This window comes from Rhinoraja longicauda, chromosome 1, assembly GCF_053455715.1.
Source record: "Rhinoraja longicauda isolate Sanriku21f chromosome 1, sRhiLon1.1, whole genome shotgun sequence".
Lineage (NCBI taxonomy): Eukaryota > Metazoa > Chordata > Chondrichthyes > Rajiformes > Arhynchobatidae > Rhinoraja > Rhinoraja longicauda.
In genome coordinates this window covers 67,137,274-67,157,514 of record NC_135953.1, presented here as the reverse complement: position 1 = coordinate 67,157,514, position 20,241 = coordinate 67,137,274, and the positions used below count along the sequence as shown (strand labels likewise).

The 20,241-nt window shown below is 44.4% G+C and overlaps 1 protein-coding gene across 12 annotated transcripts in view; it reads left to right on the top strand.

The window, feature by feature from the left end:
* The window catches only part of LOC144593565 (LIM and calponin homology domains-containing protein 1-like), a 304,848-nt gene that overhangs the window by 245,628 nt on the left and 38,979 nt on the right, over positions 1 to 20,241 (top strand). For 11 of the 12 annotated variants that reach the window (XM_078399362.1, XM_078399356.1, XM_078399372.1 and 8 more), the window contains 7 exons: positions 1,392 to 1,549; positions 3,789 to 4,200; positions 4,919 to 5,155; positions 5,383 to 5,500; positions 6,882 to 7,054; positions 7,338 to 7,452; positions 9,743 to 9,832. In XM_078399362.1, the coding sequence (XP_078255488.1) occupies positions 1,392 to 1,549; positions 3,789 to 4,200; positions 4,919 to 5,155; positions 5,383 to 5,500; positions 6,882 to 7,054; positions 7,338 to 7,452; positions 9,743 to 9,832 (1,303 nt within the window). The remainder of the gene's footprint in view (positions 1 to 1,391; positions 1,550 to 3,788; positions 4,201 to 4,918; positions 5,156 to 5,382; positions 5,501 to 6,881; positions 7,055 to 7,337; positions 7,453 to 9,742; positions 9,833 to 20,241) is intronic. The other variant, XM_078399328.1, reaches the window with a different exon arrangement.

Below are 20,241 nucleotides of genomic sequence, written 5' to 3'. Positions count from 1 at the left end.
ATAGTACACTGAAACAATGTACAAGAGTCGCCAAATTTGACTCCATTTTCAAATCCAGTTGTAAGTACAGTTTCTTAACCTGACCGTGAAGGCCTGTGGTCCAGGGGGCTTTGCAGGATCACCAGCACTTTATTCTTTATATTAAACAGTACATTAGTACATTGCATTGAGGCATCCATGGGTGAAATCAGCCAACCTTTCAAGATAAGCCACCTTTCGCTGTTATTTTTTAAAACGTTTGTGGAGATTGACATTTTGTGTTTGCAAGTGTCTGATGCAGACAGACCTGCAAAAGATTGTATTTTAGATAGTATTGGGATAATATATTGGATTTATTTTAGATAGCATTGGGATAATATTACAGTGGATGGATGGGTTTTGTGTTCTCCTCTTTCCCCCTCTCCCAATCCCACCCAGCCAGTATTATTCGGTGCTGACTCTGCAAGACGTTCTGGTGTTAGACTTGTATACCTAGTATTGGCAGGTCCCTAATAATGGAGGAACTAAATGAATGCAGTAGCAGATGAGCAGCAACCTCATCTAAAAATAGGGAAATGCTTAAATCTCCCTTACCTGGTTCTGCACCTCCCAATCAACGATGCTAATCAAATGTTCCCTCCTTAATTTCTTTGCATTCTTTGGTCCTATTTCTTTGCTCTTGTCCAAACTGTTCCCATTCCACAAGTTGAGGCACTTTTCTCTTGCTTGCATTTATATGTCAGTATTTTCCTTCTGTTCACTCCTCTCCATTGTGTTACCAATTCAACTCCCATCCCCTGCTTAATTTGTACCTCTATCAATTCTAGATTCAGCTGTTCAATCATCCCATTGACATAATTTTTAACCAAAACCCTGCTGGCATTCTACCTCTATGTTATTTAATCATCGTAGCCTTTACCCCCCCAATGGCTGACCACTAATCCTGCTCTATCTCCCAAATGCTGACCAGCAATATTGCTCCATCTCATTGCCCAACCACTAATGCTCCCATCTCCCTTTCTCTCATAACTTTAATTACCATTTTCTCTAATTTGCCACCGCTCCTCCAACTGCAGTCCTTCCTTTGTTCATCCACCCCAGTGTTTTTCTACCTGATTTTCCCCTCCTCTCTATGATACCTTGGACCTTCTGAGGAATAGAATTATACTGCTAGGGATGGTTGACTTTGATTGAAACTGGAGCAGAATCTTTGCAGCACCAATTTAACATATTTTTCCCAGAACAGAAGGATTTCCAACTCAAGATAAAATGGCCCTGCAAAGAGCCTCGTCGTTTTCTTTTTAAATTGAAAAGCTCAGTGTAAAAACAACTGATTTTGTTTCTGCCACAAAGGATGGATGTTAAATTCCAGACATTACTCCATGAAGAAGAATGTGTTTTTTTTGTTGCAGGATTTGGCTCGCTGGAAGAATAGGCGGAGAAGTGCATCTCAGGACTTGATCAAACGGAAGGAGGAGCGAGATATCATGGAAAAAATAATGAGTGGGGAACGCAATTTGTCAGAGAGACGGAGGAGCATTAAAACCTACAAAGAAATTGTGGAAGAAAAGTATGTTTGGCTGCAATTTTGTTATAAACCGATGCTTTTGTCATTCATTGTGAGACAATTTTGCCCAATATAGTTGTTGTACTTGACTGGGTTAGGTGTGCCAAGCATATGGTCAACAGCAGCAGAGAAGAGTTTTGATCAGGAAGCCTGGGTTTTTCTGCTTAGTGTTCAGTTTTGACGACACCTTGCTTAGCTTGCTTTACAAGCACACTTCTAGTCTTGTTGGCAGTCTAGCCTCCTTGTTGGGCAGGCCATGTTTGGAGAAGCCACAGGTCAGCTGCAGACAAGTAGCCTACATCTGGGTCCACAGCAATGTGAACAAATTTCAAGCCACAGGAGGATGTGGTTGTCTGGGACAGTTGGAGGGTTGGAAGATGATTCTGGATACAAGAAGGGAGGTTTGATTTTTCTAATCCTAGACCTGGCCCAATCTGGGAGGTCCAATCATGTATACAGGGGAGGTAGGATTAATCCTTCAAGCATAGGTATAAGGCAAAGAAGAAGTGTGGGGTATGGCAAGAGACATTCTATTTGTCCTGATCCCTGGTTCTCCTGTAAACATATTCATTTTCCGATTTTAAAAAAATGGGAAAGTGAATATGTTTACAGGAGAACCAGGGCTCAGGATCAATAGAATGCCTCTTCCCATACTGCACACTGATTTGCCTTACAAAGAAGAGGTGTCGCCATCTCTCTTCCACTGTTTGGTTTATAGTGGTGAGTGATGTAAAGGAGGAGAGGAAATGGAAAGTATTTCCTGCATTCTTGTTATCCATGGCCTTAAAGGATTGCCTTTTACCCTGCCTCCTTACCTTCTCCACGAAGACAGCTGTTCTTTAAGTTACTTCATACAAACCATTAGTCATTAAGTTTTCATCATAGTTTTATACATCTTAGGACTTTTGTTACATATGATATCACCTTGTTTCTCAGTTTAGTTTATTGTCACGTGTACAGTAAAAACCTTTCTTGCGTGCTCACCAGTCAGCAGGAAGACAATACATGACTACAATTGAGCCATTTACAGTGTATAGATGATGCATGATAAGGGAATAATGTTTAGTGCAAGGTAAAGCCAGCAAAGTATGATCAAGGATAATCCGAGGGTCACCAAAGAGGTAGATAGGAGTTCAGGACTGCTCTCTGGTTGTGGAAGGATAATTCAGTTGACTGACAACAGCTGGGAAGAAACTATCCCTGAATCTGGTGGTGTGTGTTTTTACACTTCTATACCTTTTGCTCCACTGGTAAAGGTAAATGAAACCCCTTTCTGCTCAACAGAAACACCAATCAGAGGAGCAAAAACCAAAGTGGATGACTCATTGGCCCACTGCCAATCAATCTTGTGTTTCCCAGGGCAATCCACTGTGTTGCATGGACAACCATAATGAAGCCAAGAGTCAAGAATCTTGCATTGTCACAGGCACCGGAAAACAGAACTTAAAAGTATCAGTAAAGATGCATGTTAACTAACAGTGATATCCAACAATTAAGCCATTGCTGTTTATATATTTTTTAATTACACTGAAGCTAGATAAAGTTTACAACTGTAAAGGCCAGTTGTGCCTTCTGAATCATTCAATAGACAATAGGTGCAGGAGTAGGCCATTCGGCCCTTCGAGCCAGCACTGCCATTCAATGTGATCATGGCTAATCGTTCACAATCAGTACCCCCGTTCCTGCCTTCTCCCCATACCCCCACAACTTTGACACAACTTTGATCTAAAATACCCATGAAATTGGGCCAACAGTTGAATTTCTGTTGATAATTTTTCATTGCACTTTGATCATAGAATTGGCCAATGTAAATTGCTCCTAGTGTGAAATTGAGTTTAAGATTTGGGGATGGGTGGTTGATAATAATGTGAAGGGAATAAAACATGGGATTAGTGTAGGATTACTGTAAATTGGTGGTTGGAGTGGTCCTGGTGGGCTGAATGGCCTGCTTTGTTGCTTTGTGACTCAATGACTAAGTTTATTTCTGTACTGTAATATCAAGCTGTCCTTTTCCTGTTACAGTGACTGCAACATATTTTTAAATTCTTGTTCGATAATGAGAGGAAATTTCTTGACAAAGTCATTAATTCATAGAGTTAAATAAAAGAGGTGAAAACTGGAGTCCAAACTGACTGCAATTCAGCTGGCTGGCTTTGGCTGAAATGTACGATTGAGGAACTGATCTGTTTCATTTGATACCTAAAAACTGATCCTGACTTTTGGCTGTACTTTTGAATCTCAGGGAATACAGAGAAAAAGAACTCCAAGAGGCATATAAAAAAGCAAGGACGCCAGAAGAAGCCGAAGAAATTTTGAAGAAGTATTCACTGAGATTTATGATCAGTGAAGCTGTTCTTGAACGCCTGGAGATGCCAAACTTCCTGGAGAGAAGTCAGTCAGTGGATTCAGATTCTTCATGCTCGCCTACAAGGGAAAATAATTCACTGAAATACTTACGACAGCAGTCCTTGCCAATCCAAAAATATACTGCCACTGTTGAAGCAGTGATAATTCCCAGCAGCCAACCCCAGACTAACTTTACTGCAACGGTCACATCCCCAACCAAAACTGTTGCCTCCAAGGCAGTGCCTATGTTGACTCCAAAGCCTTATTCGCAACCAAAAGATTCACAGACAGTGCTGAAATCATTTAAGGTAAGGAACAGTTGAAGGAATAATCTTTGTTTTAATGTACTAACCCTGGTCAGATGTTAGTTCCTCCCTTACATAAAGGCAGTTATTAAAAAGAGCCAATACCAGCTACCCTCTTTCAGCTGTATATAACTAATTAGTTGTATGTGTACCAAGTTGGACCACTTTTGGCTGCGTCTTCATGACCTGTGCGGGTTTAAAGATGCTGGGTGCAAGTTGAGAACACTGTTGTTAGTGTGTTCATTGATGGAGAGCATAAGCTAAAGTAAATAGGAACTGTTGAAAATACTAGCAAATCTGGCTGCTTTCTAGAAGCAGCATTTCTCTTTTAGTTGAAATTCCCAGCATCTGCAGTATTTTGCCTTTTTTCTTCTGCTAAATCCTTGTAAACTACTAGTTTGATCTCAACCTGAACTGTTTGCAATACTCCAAATCCGTGCATCCAACAGCATTCAAATTTCAATATATTTGCTCTTTTAGAGGCAGTATTAGCTGAGATTTTAAAAATGCGTTAACCTACAATTTTTTGGCCTTTTATTTATAGGTAGTTCAGAGAAGAAATTGATGTTTGAATAAATTTCTAGATTATATTCTGTGTAATTGGCAGTTGTGAATGTTATTTTCCATCATGATGACATTTTACAATCTTTATTTTTCTCTAAAACTATGGAGTCAATATCTGATCTGAATTGTTTTCTTTTATGCATACATATTATTGCAGAAAAATGGAAAGGTGAGAATAAATGGAGAGACAAGCCCAACATTTACCAGAGTGGAAACGAATGAGTCCACATCTCCAGGATTGTCCCCATTGCTCACGCGATCGCAGATGTTTGAAGGGGTGGCAAGAGTGGATTCCCCACTACAATTACAGGAAAATAGCCGCAACCGTGTATCCCGACTTGAGCAGCTTGCTTCCTCTGCCCTCAATAATTCACAGACTGAAAATACAGATAAGGTATGTTCACCAATTCTATTCACTAACCAGGTTATCATGCCAGGGTGCTTTTGCACTGCCAATACTTTCCCTTTGACTGACAAAGAGATTATTCTTGAAAGCTGTATTTACAACTATTCTGGGTGACAATATTTATGATTGTAAAAAATGTTGGGGTTTTTTCTTAAGTAAATCTCATTGTGAATCTTCAGATGTTTGATGTTTAATCATGGCTTCAACCCCAACAGGAGGAGCAAACTGAGATGACAATTGTTATTACTACCACTCAGCAGGCAAACATCAAGGATGACTCTGAATTGAAATCCTTCTGCAATGAGCAAAAGGAAGAGCCCGTAAAAAATGCAGGTGAGGGCAGTGCAATGCTCATTTGAAATGTTTTTAGATGAGGCTCACACTCTGCTTTGTCGTACCACAGAACTTTTCAGTGACTTTCTATTCTGAGTGGACCTACTAGTGAGAAACCAAATGGCATTTAAAATAGCACTATTGATTGATATTCACCTCAATGTGCGCGAAGGCAAAGTTCTGTAAATATGTTGGATGAAAATGTTTTGGAATATCTATCTTGTCATTTACAATGTTTTAAAAATAATTTCCCATGCCCAATAAAAAGTAAAACAGCACAACACAGGAATTGGACCTTTGGCCCATGATGTCTGTGACAAATAAGATACTAAATTAAACTAATCTATTACTCTATCATGTATATGGATATGACAGCATTGGAGGGATATGGACCAAATGCTGGCAGGTGGGTCTAGTGTGGCTGGGACATGTTGGCCGGTGTGGGCAAGTTGGGCTGAAGGGCCTTTGTCCACACTGCATCACTCTATGACTCTGACTCTATAATCACTTCTGCCTGCATGTGGTCCATATTCCTCCATTCCCTTCATATTCATATGCTTATCAAAAAGCCTCTTAAAACCCATGATCATATCTGCTTCCACCACCATTCCAGACACCCACCATTCAACCAATCACCATGCCCTCCTCTCCCCTGTTCCCCAGAGCAATGTTGCTTGAAGCCTGCAAACTTGCCCAGAACCCATGAGCCTTTCCCAGAAATCTTTGGGAGAACGTTCAATCAGTCGCATGCCTCTGGCACTGATGGCACCTCAGTCTCCCAGTCCACTAACAACTAGCCCTTCTTGAAGCCTAAAAAGAGGCCAATAACTGATGTGAGAAGACTTGTCCCGTGAGCTATCATCAGAAAGATTCTGGAAATTCATTACTGGGATTATCAATATGTGGAAAGTAGCCAATTTTAATATTGGAAATGATATCTGATGCACTTTGTTCTTTATCTCCTTTGTATTTGTTTCTCATGTTCCTCCCACTACTTGCATCAGTTTTCAGCTTTAAACATTTTTGCATTTCCATCCCAGGTACCATCCTGATGTACAAGAGACAAAAAATCTGGGTTATAAAGTTCACTGATTGCTGTCAATACTGCCCAATAATAATATTCATATTATTCCACCTGGGAACTCCTTTATCCTAAGATAGGTGTACTTCATTCTGTGGGCTGGGAAATATTCATTGAGGACAGTTAACACTAAACTGAAAGTGAAGCCTTAACTGAAGGTTTCAGTTGAAGCCTGAACTAAAAAGTGCATACAGTAAAGGAATACCTTGCTGCTGATTCTGTGTTCCTTTAGGAAATATTTATTTACTTTAAAAGATGAAATTCACTGTATTGTCTTGTTTTCCATTGCAAAAAATGAAGATGATCCCCAGAGGGACCTGGAAACTTCGACTGTACACATTGCTCTATCAGACAATGCTGAGTTGGACATAAGGGACGCAGTTGATTCCAAAATAATGACGATGGTCGAAGCCTGCCGAACACCCAAGAGTGAAGCTTCAAATAACACCCCACAGGAGCAGTTTAAACAAGAAGTAAGCTTTTCTTTAATCCAACATAATGCCAAAAATATTGTGTTTTGAATATTTACAAGTTGTTGCTTAATTACAATTGTTGTGTGATAATGTTAAATCGGAGTTTTCTAGCAGCTATGAGATCTAAGTATTGAAGCAGTTTGTAAGAATTGGGTTGGGCTGTATCATCAGACTAAGCCCTGAATGAGTTTAACTTTTTCGTTAAGCTCGTGCAGATGATAGTTCTATCTGATACCGTTTAACACTCTGTTCTAAGATGAATATATGTTTTTACACAAAACAGGGATTAAAATCTACGACACATCACCAGGATAAAATGGGAGATGTGTTGGATTCAGATCAGGTGATAAGTGAACTAAAGGAAGACGGTCGGCATGATGATGCTATTGATCAGCAAGGTGAGACATCAAAAAGCATGGAAAACATACCTGTACTGAGATGTATAAGAAAGTAACTGCAGATGCTGGTACAAATCGATTTATTCACAAAATGCTGGAGTAACTCAGCAGGTCAGGCAGCATCTCGGGAGAGAAGGAATGGGTAACGAAACGTCACCCAATAGCGTTCCTTCTCTCCCGAGATGCTGCCTGACCTGCTGAGTTACTCCAGCATTTTGTGTACTGAGATGCAGTTGGCTTAAAAGCACTGTATCTACAATGTGTTTCACATATTAATTGAAAAAATTACAGATATATTGTAAGCAGAATTATGTGCATACAATACTGTGGTTGCACAGTTACAGAATTTTAAATGCACATTATGTTAGGTGTAATGTTTGACATACTTTAACACTGATTCTAAAAGCATGGCACTAAAGTTAGAGCTATATCATCCCAGGGTAAATTATTTACTTTGTGAGCTCGTCCGACTGTACTTATATTTTTCAACATTTTGGTTCAAATTAACATGTTATATTAAAGAGTTTTGTCTTGGTAAAGTTTCATTAAAATGGCTGAAAATGTACAAATTTGCATAACAATTTTTCCCATTAAATTGGGCACAGTTTCCTCATCATTTTTTTTTTTTAATGAAACGTTTCAAAATGGTTAAAAGAAAAGGAAACTAAAAAATTTGAAAGGGATCCAAAAAATTAAGCTATAACCTTTGCGCACAAGGGTCAGATGGGCACAGCATACGCATTTTGTGTTAAGAAGAATTGTTAATGAATTTAAAAGATAGATAGTTGGAAAAACTGAAAGTCAACTGCCTGAAGACATTTGGCACAATGCAAACTGAGGAGGAATTTAAATGAGATGTATAAAGTTCTGGGAGGTCCAGACAGCTTGAACAAAAAGGACCTAATTCCCTTGACTGAGATATCAATAACCAAGGGACATGGATTGATACTTTGTACAATGTTTAGCAGGGAACTGAGGAAACATTGTTGAACTCCTGAGCCTTCTGCTGAATGAGCAATCGAGGCATAAACTTGCATCATATTGAAATTGTATCTGGATAAACTTTTGAGGAGCTGTAACCTACAAGGTAACAGACTGAGAACTAGGATTTGGGTTTAACCTAAATAGACAATAGGTGCAGGGGTAGGTCATTCGGCCCTTTGAGCCAGCACCGCCATTCAATGTGATCATGGCTGATCATTCACAATCAGTACCCCGTTCCTGCCCTCTCCCCATACCTACTGACTTTGCTATCATTAAGAGCTCTATCTAGCTCTCTTGAAAGCATCCAGAGAATTTGCCTCCGCTGCCTTCTGAGGCAGAGAATTCCACAGATTTACAACTCTCTGACTGAAAAAGTTTTTCCTCATCTCCGTTCTAAATGGCCTACCCCTTATTCATAAACTGTGGCCCTTGGTTCTGGACTCCCCCAACGTTGGGAACATGTTTCCCGCCTCCAGCGTGTCCAATCCTTTAATAATCTTATGTTTCAATAAGATTCCCTCTCATCCTTCTAAATTCCAGTGTCTACAAGCCTAGTCGCTCCAGTCTTGCAACATACGACAGTCCCGCCATTCCGGGAATTAACCTAGTGAATCTACGCTGCACTCCCCCAATAGCCAGAATGTTCTTCCTCAAATTTGGAGACCAAAACTGCACACAGTACTCCAGGTGCGGTCTCACTAGGGCCCTGTACAACTGCAGAAGGACCTTTTTGCTCCTATACTCAACTCCTCTTGTCATAAAGGCCAACATACCATTAGCTTTCTACACTGCCTGCTGTACCTGCATGTTAACTTTAAGTGACTGATGAACAAGGACATAGTTTTATTCCAGCTCTAATTTCTGCACAAAATATGTAATTATCTGTGATTCTGCAAGTTTATCCAGATTTCTAATTGTTGGGAATGATAAGGGCAATAAGTTGAACATTTGAGATGTTTATTGTGCTCTATTCCGAACCTGAAAGGTGGGCCTTTGCCCAGTACCCTTAACTGAAACAAAAATTCAAGAAGTTCTCAAACCAAAGGCATTGGGAGTTTATTGACAACCATGACACACCAATATGTTATTTACAGTTTTAAAATAAAGGTTTTCCACGCCCTTTCCATTTGAAATTTGGTCAAAAAATGAATTGTGATAAAGCCTTTAGGTACAATAAAATGATGATCTGCCATGAGATCCCTAGTTACTCGACAATTAAAAGATATCTGTAGTATCATCTAACTGCAACAAGTTGTTTTTTTTAACCAGTAATAGTCTGAGATTCCTTTGGTGGTTCTTTTTTTAGATGGCCCCTCTGGATCCAGGACGATTTGCTGTTCTGCGGGTTCAGAACAGGCTGATGAAGCCGTTGTGGGATTTTCAGACTCTGCCACAGGTGAGACTGGAGGTGCTTGACAGACGGGTGAGTGAGTGATTCGCTAGGTGGTCTGCCCCTTCTGCCATGTAATCTGGGTTTTTCATGTGTCCCCAATGATGAGAGTCAAGGTTCTCAAAACCATTCTGACTGCTTCTTCACTACTTTGAGTGAGCAATCAATGGCCAGGGATGCCCATGACTGGTGGGATGTTATGTTTTTCCTCGGAGCTTTGACAACAATCTTGAACAATTGCTCCTGGTGAAGAAGATTCTCGACCCGAAACGTCACCCATTCCTTCTCTTCAGAGATGCTGCCTGTCCTGCTGAGCCACTCCAGCTTTTTGTGTCTATCTTCTGGTGATCTCTTGTTATGATGAATTGTGGAGATGAAGTATTGGTTTCCAGTATTAACATGTCAACAATGAACCCACCTGTTGGAACCAACTATGTGCGATTAGAGTTTTCGTACTAGTCTTGAAGAGGATGTTCACATTGGTTTGCTTATCCTCCAAGTGGATTTGGATAGTTTTGCAAAAACTGCATTAGTTCTACCTCTCCAGTGGTTTGAGGTACCTGCTGTGAATTGTCCATGTCTCTTAAGGGTACAAGAGGATGTACTGCTGCTCAGCAGATCATGAGCTTTATACTGCCATTTCCGATCTTCATCTTCAAACACTTTGCAGTCAAAAAATGTGCTGTGTGTTGCAGGATGTTATTGCTAATTTCAGTACCAATACCTGCCCCTGCAAAGATTGGCTGCAACGATATGAGGTATTCTATTTTCCAGGTTGCATCATGGAGCTTTACCTTTGGGAGTTAATGTTACGCAGTGAGGGCAGCTTGGTAAAGGGCCTTTGTTGTGCAAATGTTACATTTAAAGCTGGTTCCGTGGTTTGGGTTAATGAAGGAGATATTGCTGACTTGGAGCTCAGTGACTGAGGTTGGAATGGTCTTGGTCCTGGAGTGCCGTTGATGTTGGGTGAACAAAAATGCCATTTGATTAACTTCACTCCTGTGAGAATATTGTTGGGGATCAGATGCAATATTGCAATGAGAAAGATTGAGAAAAGGATAGGGCTATATCACACCAATGTTTAACCCCAGTCTGCAATGGGATTGGGTTTATGGTGGACCCATTAATTAGAATCTCAGCTCACATGCCGCCATGTAGCAGACATAGAAGGAGGGAAACTTGTTAAGGATAGTCATATTTAAAATGGATTGTCCACAGTGCTCTTTGATTGTCAGAGTCAAAGGTTCTGGTACGGGTGCTTTCTTCACCCTTTCCTCACCTGTTCTTTCCACATCACAGTGGAGAATGAGAATGAATGTACTCCTGTCTTCTGGTGCTTTGTCATCACAGATCTCTCTTCCTTCAAAGTTGCTTACTGAAACACTCCACCACTCCTTACCTCTACCTGGGCCTTTCTTCCTCACCGTGAACTGCTGTGAGAACTTTTCAGCTGTCTAAAGTGCCAAACTAATGAGTTAAGTGCAATAATTATGTGGGTAAAATTATGTCGGGCGGAACTGGGATTTCATTGTAATATTAGTGTAATGTTAAAGAATTATAGTTGAAATATGAACATTATATAATTATAATGACACAGACTACTTGGCCACTTTCATCCATGCCAACTTCCGAGGGAGCTATCTCATTTGCCTTTATTTTCCCTTTATTTCCTTGTATTATGCAACTTATTCTCTCTTCTTTCTCTTTGGGTTTTTTTTGCTATACCTTTACGTTAAAGGGTAAATCATGGTAGCCAATTAATCAATTAGCATCTCTGTGGGATGTTGGGGAAACCAGAACACCCAGAGGAAGCCCACTTTCAGTTAGAGGAGAACCTGCAAATCCTTGTGCAGACAGCCTTCAAAGTTTGGATCAAAGTCTGGATGAGGTGGGACCTCATTGAAACGCACTGAATAGTGAAAGGCCTGGATAGAGTTGATGTGGAGAGGATGTCTTGAAGGGGGTATGGAATGCATTGAATCCAGTCTACCTTGTGGCCTTGACCAACTGCAGTTTGCCTACTACCCCAACAGGTCCACGGACAATGCCATCGCCTTAGCCCTACAGTTATCCCTAGAACGCCTGGATAAGAGAGACACCAATATCAGACTCCTATTCATAGACTACAGCTCTGCCTTTAATACCATTATACCATCTAAGCTTATCACCTAACAAGTGGGACTTGGTGTCAGCACTCATCTCTGCAACTGGATCCTTGACTTCCTGGCCAACAGACCCCAATCAGTAAGGATAGGGGACAAATCATCCTCTATGATAATCCTCAAAATGGGGGCTCCATAAGGATGGATTCTCAGCCCCCTTCTTTACTCCTTGTGCACCCACGACTGTGCAGCCATGTACAGATCTAATTAAATTTTCAAATTCGCAGATGGCACCACAATTGTGGGCGGGGTATCAAATAATGATGAGTCGGAGTATAGGAAGGAGATTGAAAACCTCGTGTCCTGGTGTCAAGACAACAACCTTTCTATCAATGTCAGCAAGACAAAAGAGATAGTGATCGACTTCAGGAAGTGAAGCGGTGCGGTGCATTGACGGTGCCGAAGTAGAGATGGTTGAAATCTTCTAATTACTAAGAGTCAATATCACCATCAACTTCTTCTGGACCATCCATATTGAAGCAATGACCAAGAAAGCACACCAACACCTCTACTTCCTTAGAAGGCTTAGGAAGTTTGGCATGTCCCCTACAACTCTCACCAACTTCTACAGATGCACCATAGAAAGCATTTTATCAGGATGCATTAGGAAAAGGTTTAGGAAAAGCTCCATCCAAGAGAAATTACAGCGAATTTATATCGGGGGATCTTATAGAAACTTACAAAATTCTTAAGGGGTTGGACAGGCTAGATGCAGGAAGATTGTTCCCGATGTTGGGGAAGTCCAGAACAAGGGGTCACAGTTTAAGGATAAGGGGGAAGTCTTTTAGGACCGAGATGAGAAAGTTTTTTTTCACACAGAGAGTGGTGAATCTGTGGAATTCTCTGCCACAGAAGGTAGTTGAGGCCAGTTCATTGGCTATATTTAAGAGGGAGTTAGATGTGGCCCTTGTGGCTAAAGGGATCAGGGGGTATGGAGAGAAGACAGGTACGGGATACTGAGTTGGATGATCAGCCATGATCATATTGAATGGCGGTGCAGGCTCGAAGGGCCGAATGGCCTACTCCTGCACCTATTTTCTATGTTTCTATGAATTGTGGAAGCAGCCCAGACCATCACACAAGCCAACCTCCCTTCTATCGGCAAGGCCAGCAGCATAAACCAAGGACAAGTTGCACCAGGCACTCCCTCTTTTCCCCTCTCCCATCAGGCAAAAGGTCTAGAAGTGTGAAAATGCAAACCTCCAGATTCAGGGACAGTTTCTTCCCAGCTGTTATTAGGCAACTGAATCATCCTACAACAACTTAAAAAGCAGTGCTGAACTACTATCTACCTCTTTGGTGACCCTCGGACTATCCTTGATCGGACTTTGCTGGCTTTACCTTGCACTAAACGTTATTCCCTTATCATGTATCTATGCGCTGTAAATGGCTCGATTGTAATCATGTATTGTCTTTCTGCTGACTGGATAGCACGCAACAAATGCTTTTCACTGTACCTCAGTACAAATGACAATAAACTAAACCGAACTGGGAGAGTTTAGGCCAGAGGTTATTGCCTCAGAATTAAAGGACGTTCCTTTAGGAAGGAGATGAGGAGGAATTTCTTTAGTCAGAGGATGGTGAATCTGTGGAATTCATTGCCACAGAAGGCTGTGGAGGCCAAGGCAATGGATATTTTTAAGACTATGATTAATACGGGTGTCGGGTAATGGGGAGAAGGCAGGAGAATAGGGTGAAGAAGGAAAGATGGATCAGTCTTGATTGATTGGCGGAGTAGTCTTGATGGGCTGAATGACCTAATTCTGCTCCTATCACTTATGAAATCCAGATCTCTGGAACTGTGGGGTAGCCACATTATCTGCTGAGCCAGTCTAACCACCAGGTGGAGACCAGGCTGTATTCTGTTTAAAAATAACTAGGATACTTATCCACTCAGCTTTGAACTACTTTGCATCTGAACCTTCAGGCAGAGGAGCCCTTATCTTTAATGTGAACAAATCAATCGCCACAATAAATCAAAACCACAGTTGCATTTTAAGTGGGACCTTCAGACCCCAGGAGGAAAGTTTTAGCCTTCACTGCCTCACATGCTCCCTCACAAACTCCCATAGGTCTTTAATGAACGGATCCAGCAGGCATTAGATTGCCTTTCAGAAGCAGTCCTTCTGTACTTAAATGCTCAAATTTCTCCAACTTTCCTTTACATTCAGATTGTTGACATTATAGATAATTTTCCTCACTGTTCTCTGCAGTATTTTTGATGCCTGAATGCTACCTTTGTTACTCTGTAACTGGAACTAACACATTAACCAAGGCCCCTGTATGATCACAAGTTCTGCATTGCCAATTTGAATTAAAAAAATAAAAAATTGAATAAAAAAATTATTGGCCAAGTATGTATACATACAAGGAATTTGTGCATTTCATTAATCTCACAACTTAAACACTAAGTAAGACTCGAGGCATCTTTTGACTTCATCCCTTGATAGTTCTCAATTTTTGGAAACATGGGACATGTTTCCCTCATTTATTTTTTGTTCTATCCCCCAAGATATATTATTTCAATGTTTGCTACTTCTGTGAAGCTTCTTATAAATTTAGTTTTGTCAGGAAATTTTGTCCAGTTTTCATCATGTTTCGGAATACAAAACTTCATTTTCATTGGAATCAATATTGATCCCAACGGGAAACTTTGGAAAGTCCCAATTAGTATTCCCACTTTAATATATTCTTCCAATAAAATCACAGTTTTTTGCCCTTTGGTCATTTGCATTTCCTTCCTTGAATCAACGTGGCTTTGTATTCAACTAGTGGCTCTTCATATGGATCTTTAACAACCTTCTTATGCATATTGCAATGTTTGCAGTAGTCTCCTTCCTTAAAAAGCTAGATGGCTATCCAACGCAGTGTCAATACCTGGTTTCCTTTTTATAATCTACTTTGGTACATTTTATACAGTATATATTACAATTGATTAGATTTATTTGATCATGCCCATTTTCGGCCTAAGGTAATATGATCAGGTTAGTCATTTGAATAACTACATTTATATTGTACTGGAGGCATAATTGACTAATGGGTGGTACTCTCACCTTTGAATCAGTAGAGCATTAGATTAATTCCCTGTCTGGAGATTTGAGCACAACGGTAGTTTAGGCAGACACTCCAGTGTAACTCACAGTAAATGCTCTTTCAATCGAGGTGCAATCCTCCAGATGTGACATTAAAGTGGAGTCTCTCGCGCTTTCAACGGAGAATATGAAAGAATAAGGGGCTGTTCTTCAGCAATATATATCCTTCAAGATTCTAGTCATTTTTGCATTTAATATTTATGAGTTTGCTGTGCACATATTGGCTGCTACATTACAATAATGACCACACTCCATAAATACCTAATTGGCTGTAAAGTATCTTGGACATCGTAAAGCTGTGAAAGGTTGTATGAATGCTCGTCTTTCTTGCGTGTCAGTCGCACTTGAGAATTATCTCTCACAATTAAAACAATTCTTTTTCCATGCTATATTATCTGAGTTAACGCAAAATTGACCTGCCCATGCCATTATGATATATTTATGTGTTTTCATATTTTTCTTTTCATTTTAAAGCAATGAAAATTGCTGACAATGCATGTGAGGATTAATTTTATGAGGACAACCTTTAGAAATCCTGTTCTTTCACCTGCAAATAATATAGTTAAAACATTGGTATGATTTACACAAAATGCATCAAAATAGAGAGTAAAGTGAACAAAGATTTTCATGCATAATATAGTAAATCCTTTGGGATTATAATCTGCCTATACATTTTAGGTCAATAATAAATACATTATTGTTCAAAATAAGCTATAAGAAAATTATTGGCTTGTAGGGACATAGGGATTGGCCAGGTAATAGAACCCTCGGATTGGATTACGGTCATGGGTTAAGGAAGCGCGGGGTATTTAAATGCTTGGCGCCAAACCAGATTAGAGATTAGATTATTAAGTAAAGTAGTGTTTGTCCAGGAAGAAGTCAGTCGCGTTGGTTACGGGTTTTGATACTAATAAAGGATTCCAATAAAACCACTCGTCTGGACTCACTACATTGGTGACCTCGAACGTAGGAAGAAAGCAGCAGCATGTCGCAGGCGGGAGCGAGCGCGGGCGAAGTCCATCTACCGCCGTTCTGGGCCCATCAGCCGCACCTGTGGTTTGTGCAGGCAGAGTCACAGTTCCATCTCAAGAAGGTGGAGGAAGACCAGGAGAAGTACCATCATGTGGTGAGCTGTCTGCAGGCGGAGGTGGCTGCGCGGGTCAGCCGATACCTGACCAGTCCACCCCAAACGGAGCAGTACGTGGGGCTTAAGAAGCTCCTGCTGCGGACCTTCGGCTGGGCCCAGAGCCAGCGGGCTCTGAAGCTCCTCCATTTGCCAGACCTGGGGCAGCGGCTGCCGTCGGAGCTGATGTCCGAGATGCTGGCGTTGGCGGGCGACCATCAGCCATGTATGATGTTTGAGGCGGCCTTCCGGGAGAAGCTACCTGGGGACGTCAGGTTGGTGTTGGCGGACGTCCCTTTTGCAGAGCCGGTAGCGTTCGCCGAGAAGGCAGACACGCTGGTGAGGGAACGCAACGCCCGAGACGGCTCCGTTAACCGGGTCTCGAGGCCCAGCGGCAGTCGGGAGTGCGGCCGGGAGAGCGACGCATCGGCCGCTATTGCGCAGCCGGCCCGCCAAGAGAGGGCGGCGGCGCCTGTTCATTGGCAGCGGGCTCGACCAACAGAGCCGGATAGGCGTCGCTGGTGCTCTTTCCATCGGCGGTGGGGCAGCGACGCCCGAAGCTGTAGATCCCCGTGTTCGTTTCCGGGAAACGCCGGGGCCGATCGACTGTAGAGGCAGTCTCGGTTGGCCGTAACCACCGCCTCTACGCTACGGATCAGACTACCGGGATCGTTTTCCTGGTGGATACGGGAGCGGTTGTAAGTATTGTGCCCCCCTATGACTGTGAAGTTCGAGTGGGGGAAAAGGGCCCGCCCCTAATTGCAGTGAATGGTAGCACCATCCGTACGTACGGTAAAAGGACCATGTCCTTGTCCTTCGAGTCCAGGACTTACCGTTGGGAATTCATCGTTGCGGATGTGGGCCAGGCCATATTGGGGGCAGATTTCCTATGGGCGTTTTCCTTGGTCGCAGACGTCCGAGGGAGGGGCCTACAACCCTTGGCTGATGTACGGCCTCGGGATACTGGGCCAGAGGCTTCTACAAGCGCCGCCCCACCCAGCCTAGTCATCCAGTCCATCACCACGGCTCCCGGTCAGTATGATGCGGTCCTGGCCGACTTCCCGCAGCTTCTCGTCCAGCGTTTTGATTCACCTTCGGAGAAGCACGGGGTCGTCCATTTCATTCCAACCGAAGGGCCGCCGGTTTTTGCCCGGGCACGGCGCCTTCCACCCGACAAGCTGGCCAGGGCGCGAGAGGAGTTCCTAAACTTGGAGAGGTTGGGAATCATTCGGCCTTCAAGTAGTCCGTGGGCATCCCCTTTGCACATGGTTTCCAAAGCATCTGGGGGGTGGAGACCATGTGGTGACTTCCGTCGACTCAACGCGGCAACACGGCCGGACCGCTACCCGATTCCACACATTCAGGACTTTTCAGCTAGCCTGGAGGGGGCTACAATATTTTCAAAAATTGATTTGGTGCGGGGATACCATCAGATCCCGGTCCACCCGCCGGATATTCCGAAAACAGCGACCATCACCCCGTTCGGACTGTTTGAGTGGTTGCGAATGCCTTTCGGCCTTAAAAATGCAGCTCAGGCATTCCAGCGTCTGATGGACCGGGTGGGTCGAGGGTTGCCGTTCGTCTTTATTTATTTAGACGATATATTGATTGCCAGCCGTTCGGTCCAGGAGCACTTGGTCCACCTCCGCACCGTGTTCCAGAGGCTGCAAGACCATGGCCTGATTCTCCATCCGGACAAGTGCCAATTCGGCCTGTCCGCGGTGGATTTTTTGGGTCATCGGGTTACTCCGGCCGGTGCCACTCCCTTACCAGCTAAGGTGGACGCGGTCCGCTCTTTCCCCCGCCCGACTACCATCAAGGGCTTGCAGGAATTTGTGGGCATGGTCAATTTTTATCATCGGTTCGTGCCTGCAGCAGCTCGGGTTATGCGTCCCCTTTTTCAGTGTCTCGCAGGTAACCCCGCGGAGTTGGTATGGTCCGTAGCTGCGGAGACGGCTTTTGTTGCGGTCAAACAGGCCCTCGCCAATGCCACCATGCTGGTGCACCCGCGCTCCTCCGCCCCCACAGCTCTGACGGTGGACGCCTCAGACGTGGCAGTGGGTGGGGTTTTGGAGCAGCAGGTTGACGGTGAGTGGCAGCCTCTTGCGTTTTTCAGCAGGCAGCTCTCTCGGGCGGAGCTCAAGTACAGTGCGTTCGATAGGGAGCTCCTGGCCCTGTATTTAGCAGTCCGGCACTTCCGCTACTTTTTAGAAGGCCGTTCTTTCGTGGCCTACACGGATCACAAACCTTTGACATTCGCTTTTGCTAAGGTTTCTGATCCGTGGTCGGCTCGCCAGCAGCGGCACCTAACCCTCATTTCGGAGTTCACGACCGATGTCCGTCATATTGCGGGTAGGTTGAATGCCGTTGCTGATGCCCTGTCCCGGCCGGCCATTCCCTCCGTAGCCGTGGTTGGTGACCATGTGGATTTCCAGGAGCTAGCGGAGGCTCAGCGCCTGGAAGGAACTGCCGCGGTGTACGCCTCCACAACCTCGGGACTGCGTTTAGAACAGGTGGCGTGTGGCCCCACAGGTATCAAGTTGTGGTGCGACGTTACTCTCCCACGTCCTCGCCCGGTGGTGCCGGCCGCTCTGCGGCGTAAGGTTTTTGAGGCCATTCATGGCCTGGCACATCCGTCCATCAGGGCGACTTCAGCCATGGTGGCCGACCGGTTTGTCTGGCATGGCCTGCGGAAGCAGGTGGCAGCCTGGGCACGCGCCTGCATTCCGTGCCAGACCTCCAAAGTCCATCGTCATGTCCAGCCCCCGCACCAGACATTTGAGGTTCCCCCCGCCCGTTTTTTCCACATCCATGTGGATTTGGTGGGTCCATTGCCCTATTCTAGGGGTTACACTCATCTACTGACGGTGGTTGATCGGTTCACTCGTTGGCCGGAGGCGCTCCCGTTGTCGGACACCTCGGCGGCCTCCTGTGCACGGGCCCTGGCGTTGCATTGGGTGGCTCGTTTCGGGGTCCCGGCTATTATTACCACAGATCGGGGAGCCCAGTTCACCTCGTGTCTCTGGGCCGCGCTGGCGCAGCTGTATGGTGCTCGATTACAGCAGACCACCGCCTATCATCCCCAAGCCAACGGGATGGTTGAGCGTTTCCATCGGCAGCTGAAGGCGTCCCTCTGTGCTCGCCTGACTGGCTACGATTGGGCTGACCAGCTGCCTTGGGTCCTCCTCGGCATCCGTACGGCCCCGCGGGCGGAACTGGGCACATCTTCGGCCGAGCTCGTCTACGGTTCGCCCCTGCGGGTGCCGGGCGATATTCTCCCTTCCATTCCCGCCTTGCCGCCATCCGTCACGTCAGTCTTGGGCTCCCTCCGGGAACGGGTGGGTTCTCTGGCTCCAGTCCCCACCTCTAGTCACGGAAGCACAGCAGTTCACGTTCCTTCGGAATTGCGGAGCTGTGATTTCGTGTTTCTTCGGAAAGATTGCCACCGTCCCCCTCTGCAGCCGGTTTACCAGGGCCCGTTCCAGGTGCTCAAAAGAGGGACTGTAACCTTCACCTTGCAGGTAGGAAATCGTCAGGAGCTGGTTTCAGTGTCCCGTCTCAAGCCGGCCCATTTAGACCAGGACCTCCCCGTGTCGGTGGCTCAGCCGCCGCGCCGGGGCCGGCCTGTGGCTGCTCGACTGGTCCCGTCAGCAGCGCCCAGTTTACCACCTTTTGGGCCTCCGCCGCCTATGGTTGGTCCCGGGCTGCCGTTGTTTATCAAGTGCCCCACGTCACCTGCACCCGCCGCTCCGGTGAACCTCCCATCGCCTCCAGCGGCGGCGTCCCCCCCGCCTCCTGTCACACTGGGGGTATCGGTTTCCCCTATCCGTACACGTTCTGGGCGGGAGGTTCGGCCGCCCGTGAGGTATGGTTTCGAGGGTTCTGGGGGGGGTCATGTAGGGACATAGGGATTGGCCAGGTAATAGAACCCTCGGATTGGATTACGGTCATGGGTTAAGGAAGCGCGGGGTATTTAAATGCTTGGCGCCAAACCAGATTAGAGATTAGATTATTAAGTAAAGTAGTGTTTGTCCAGGA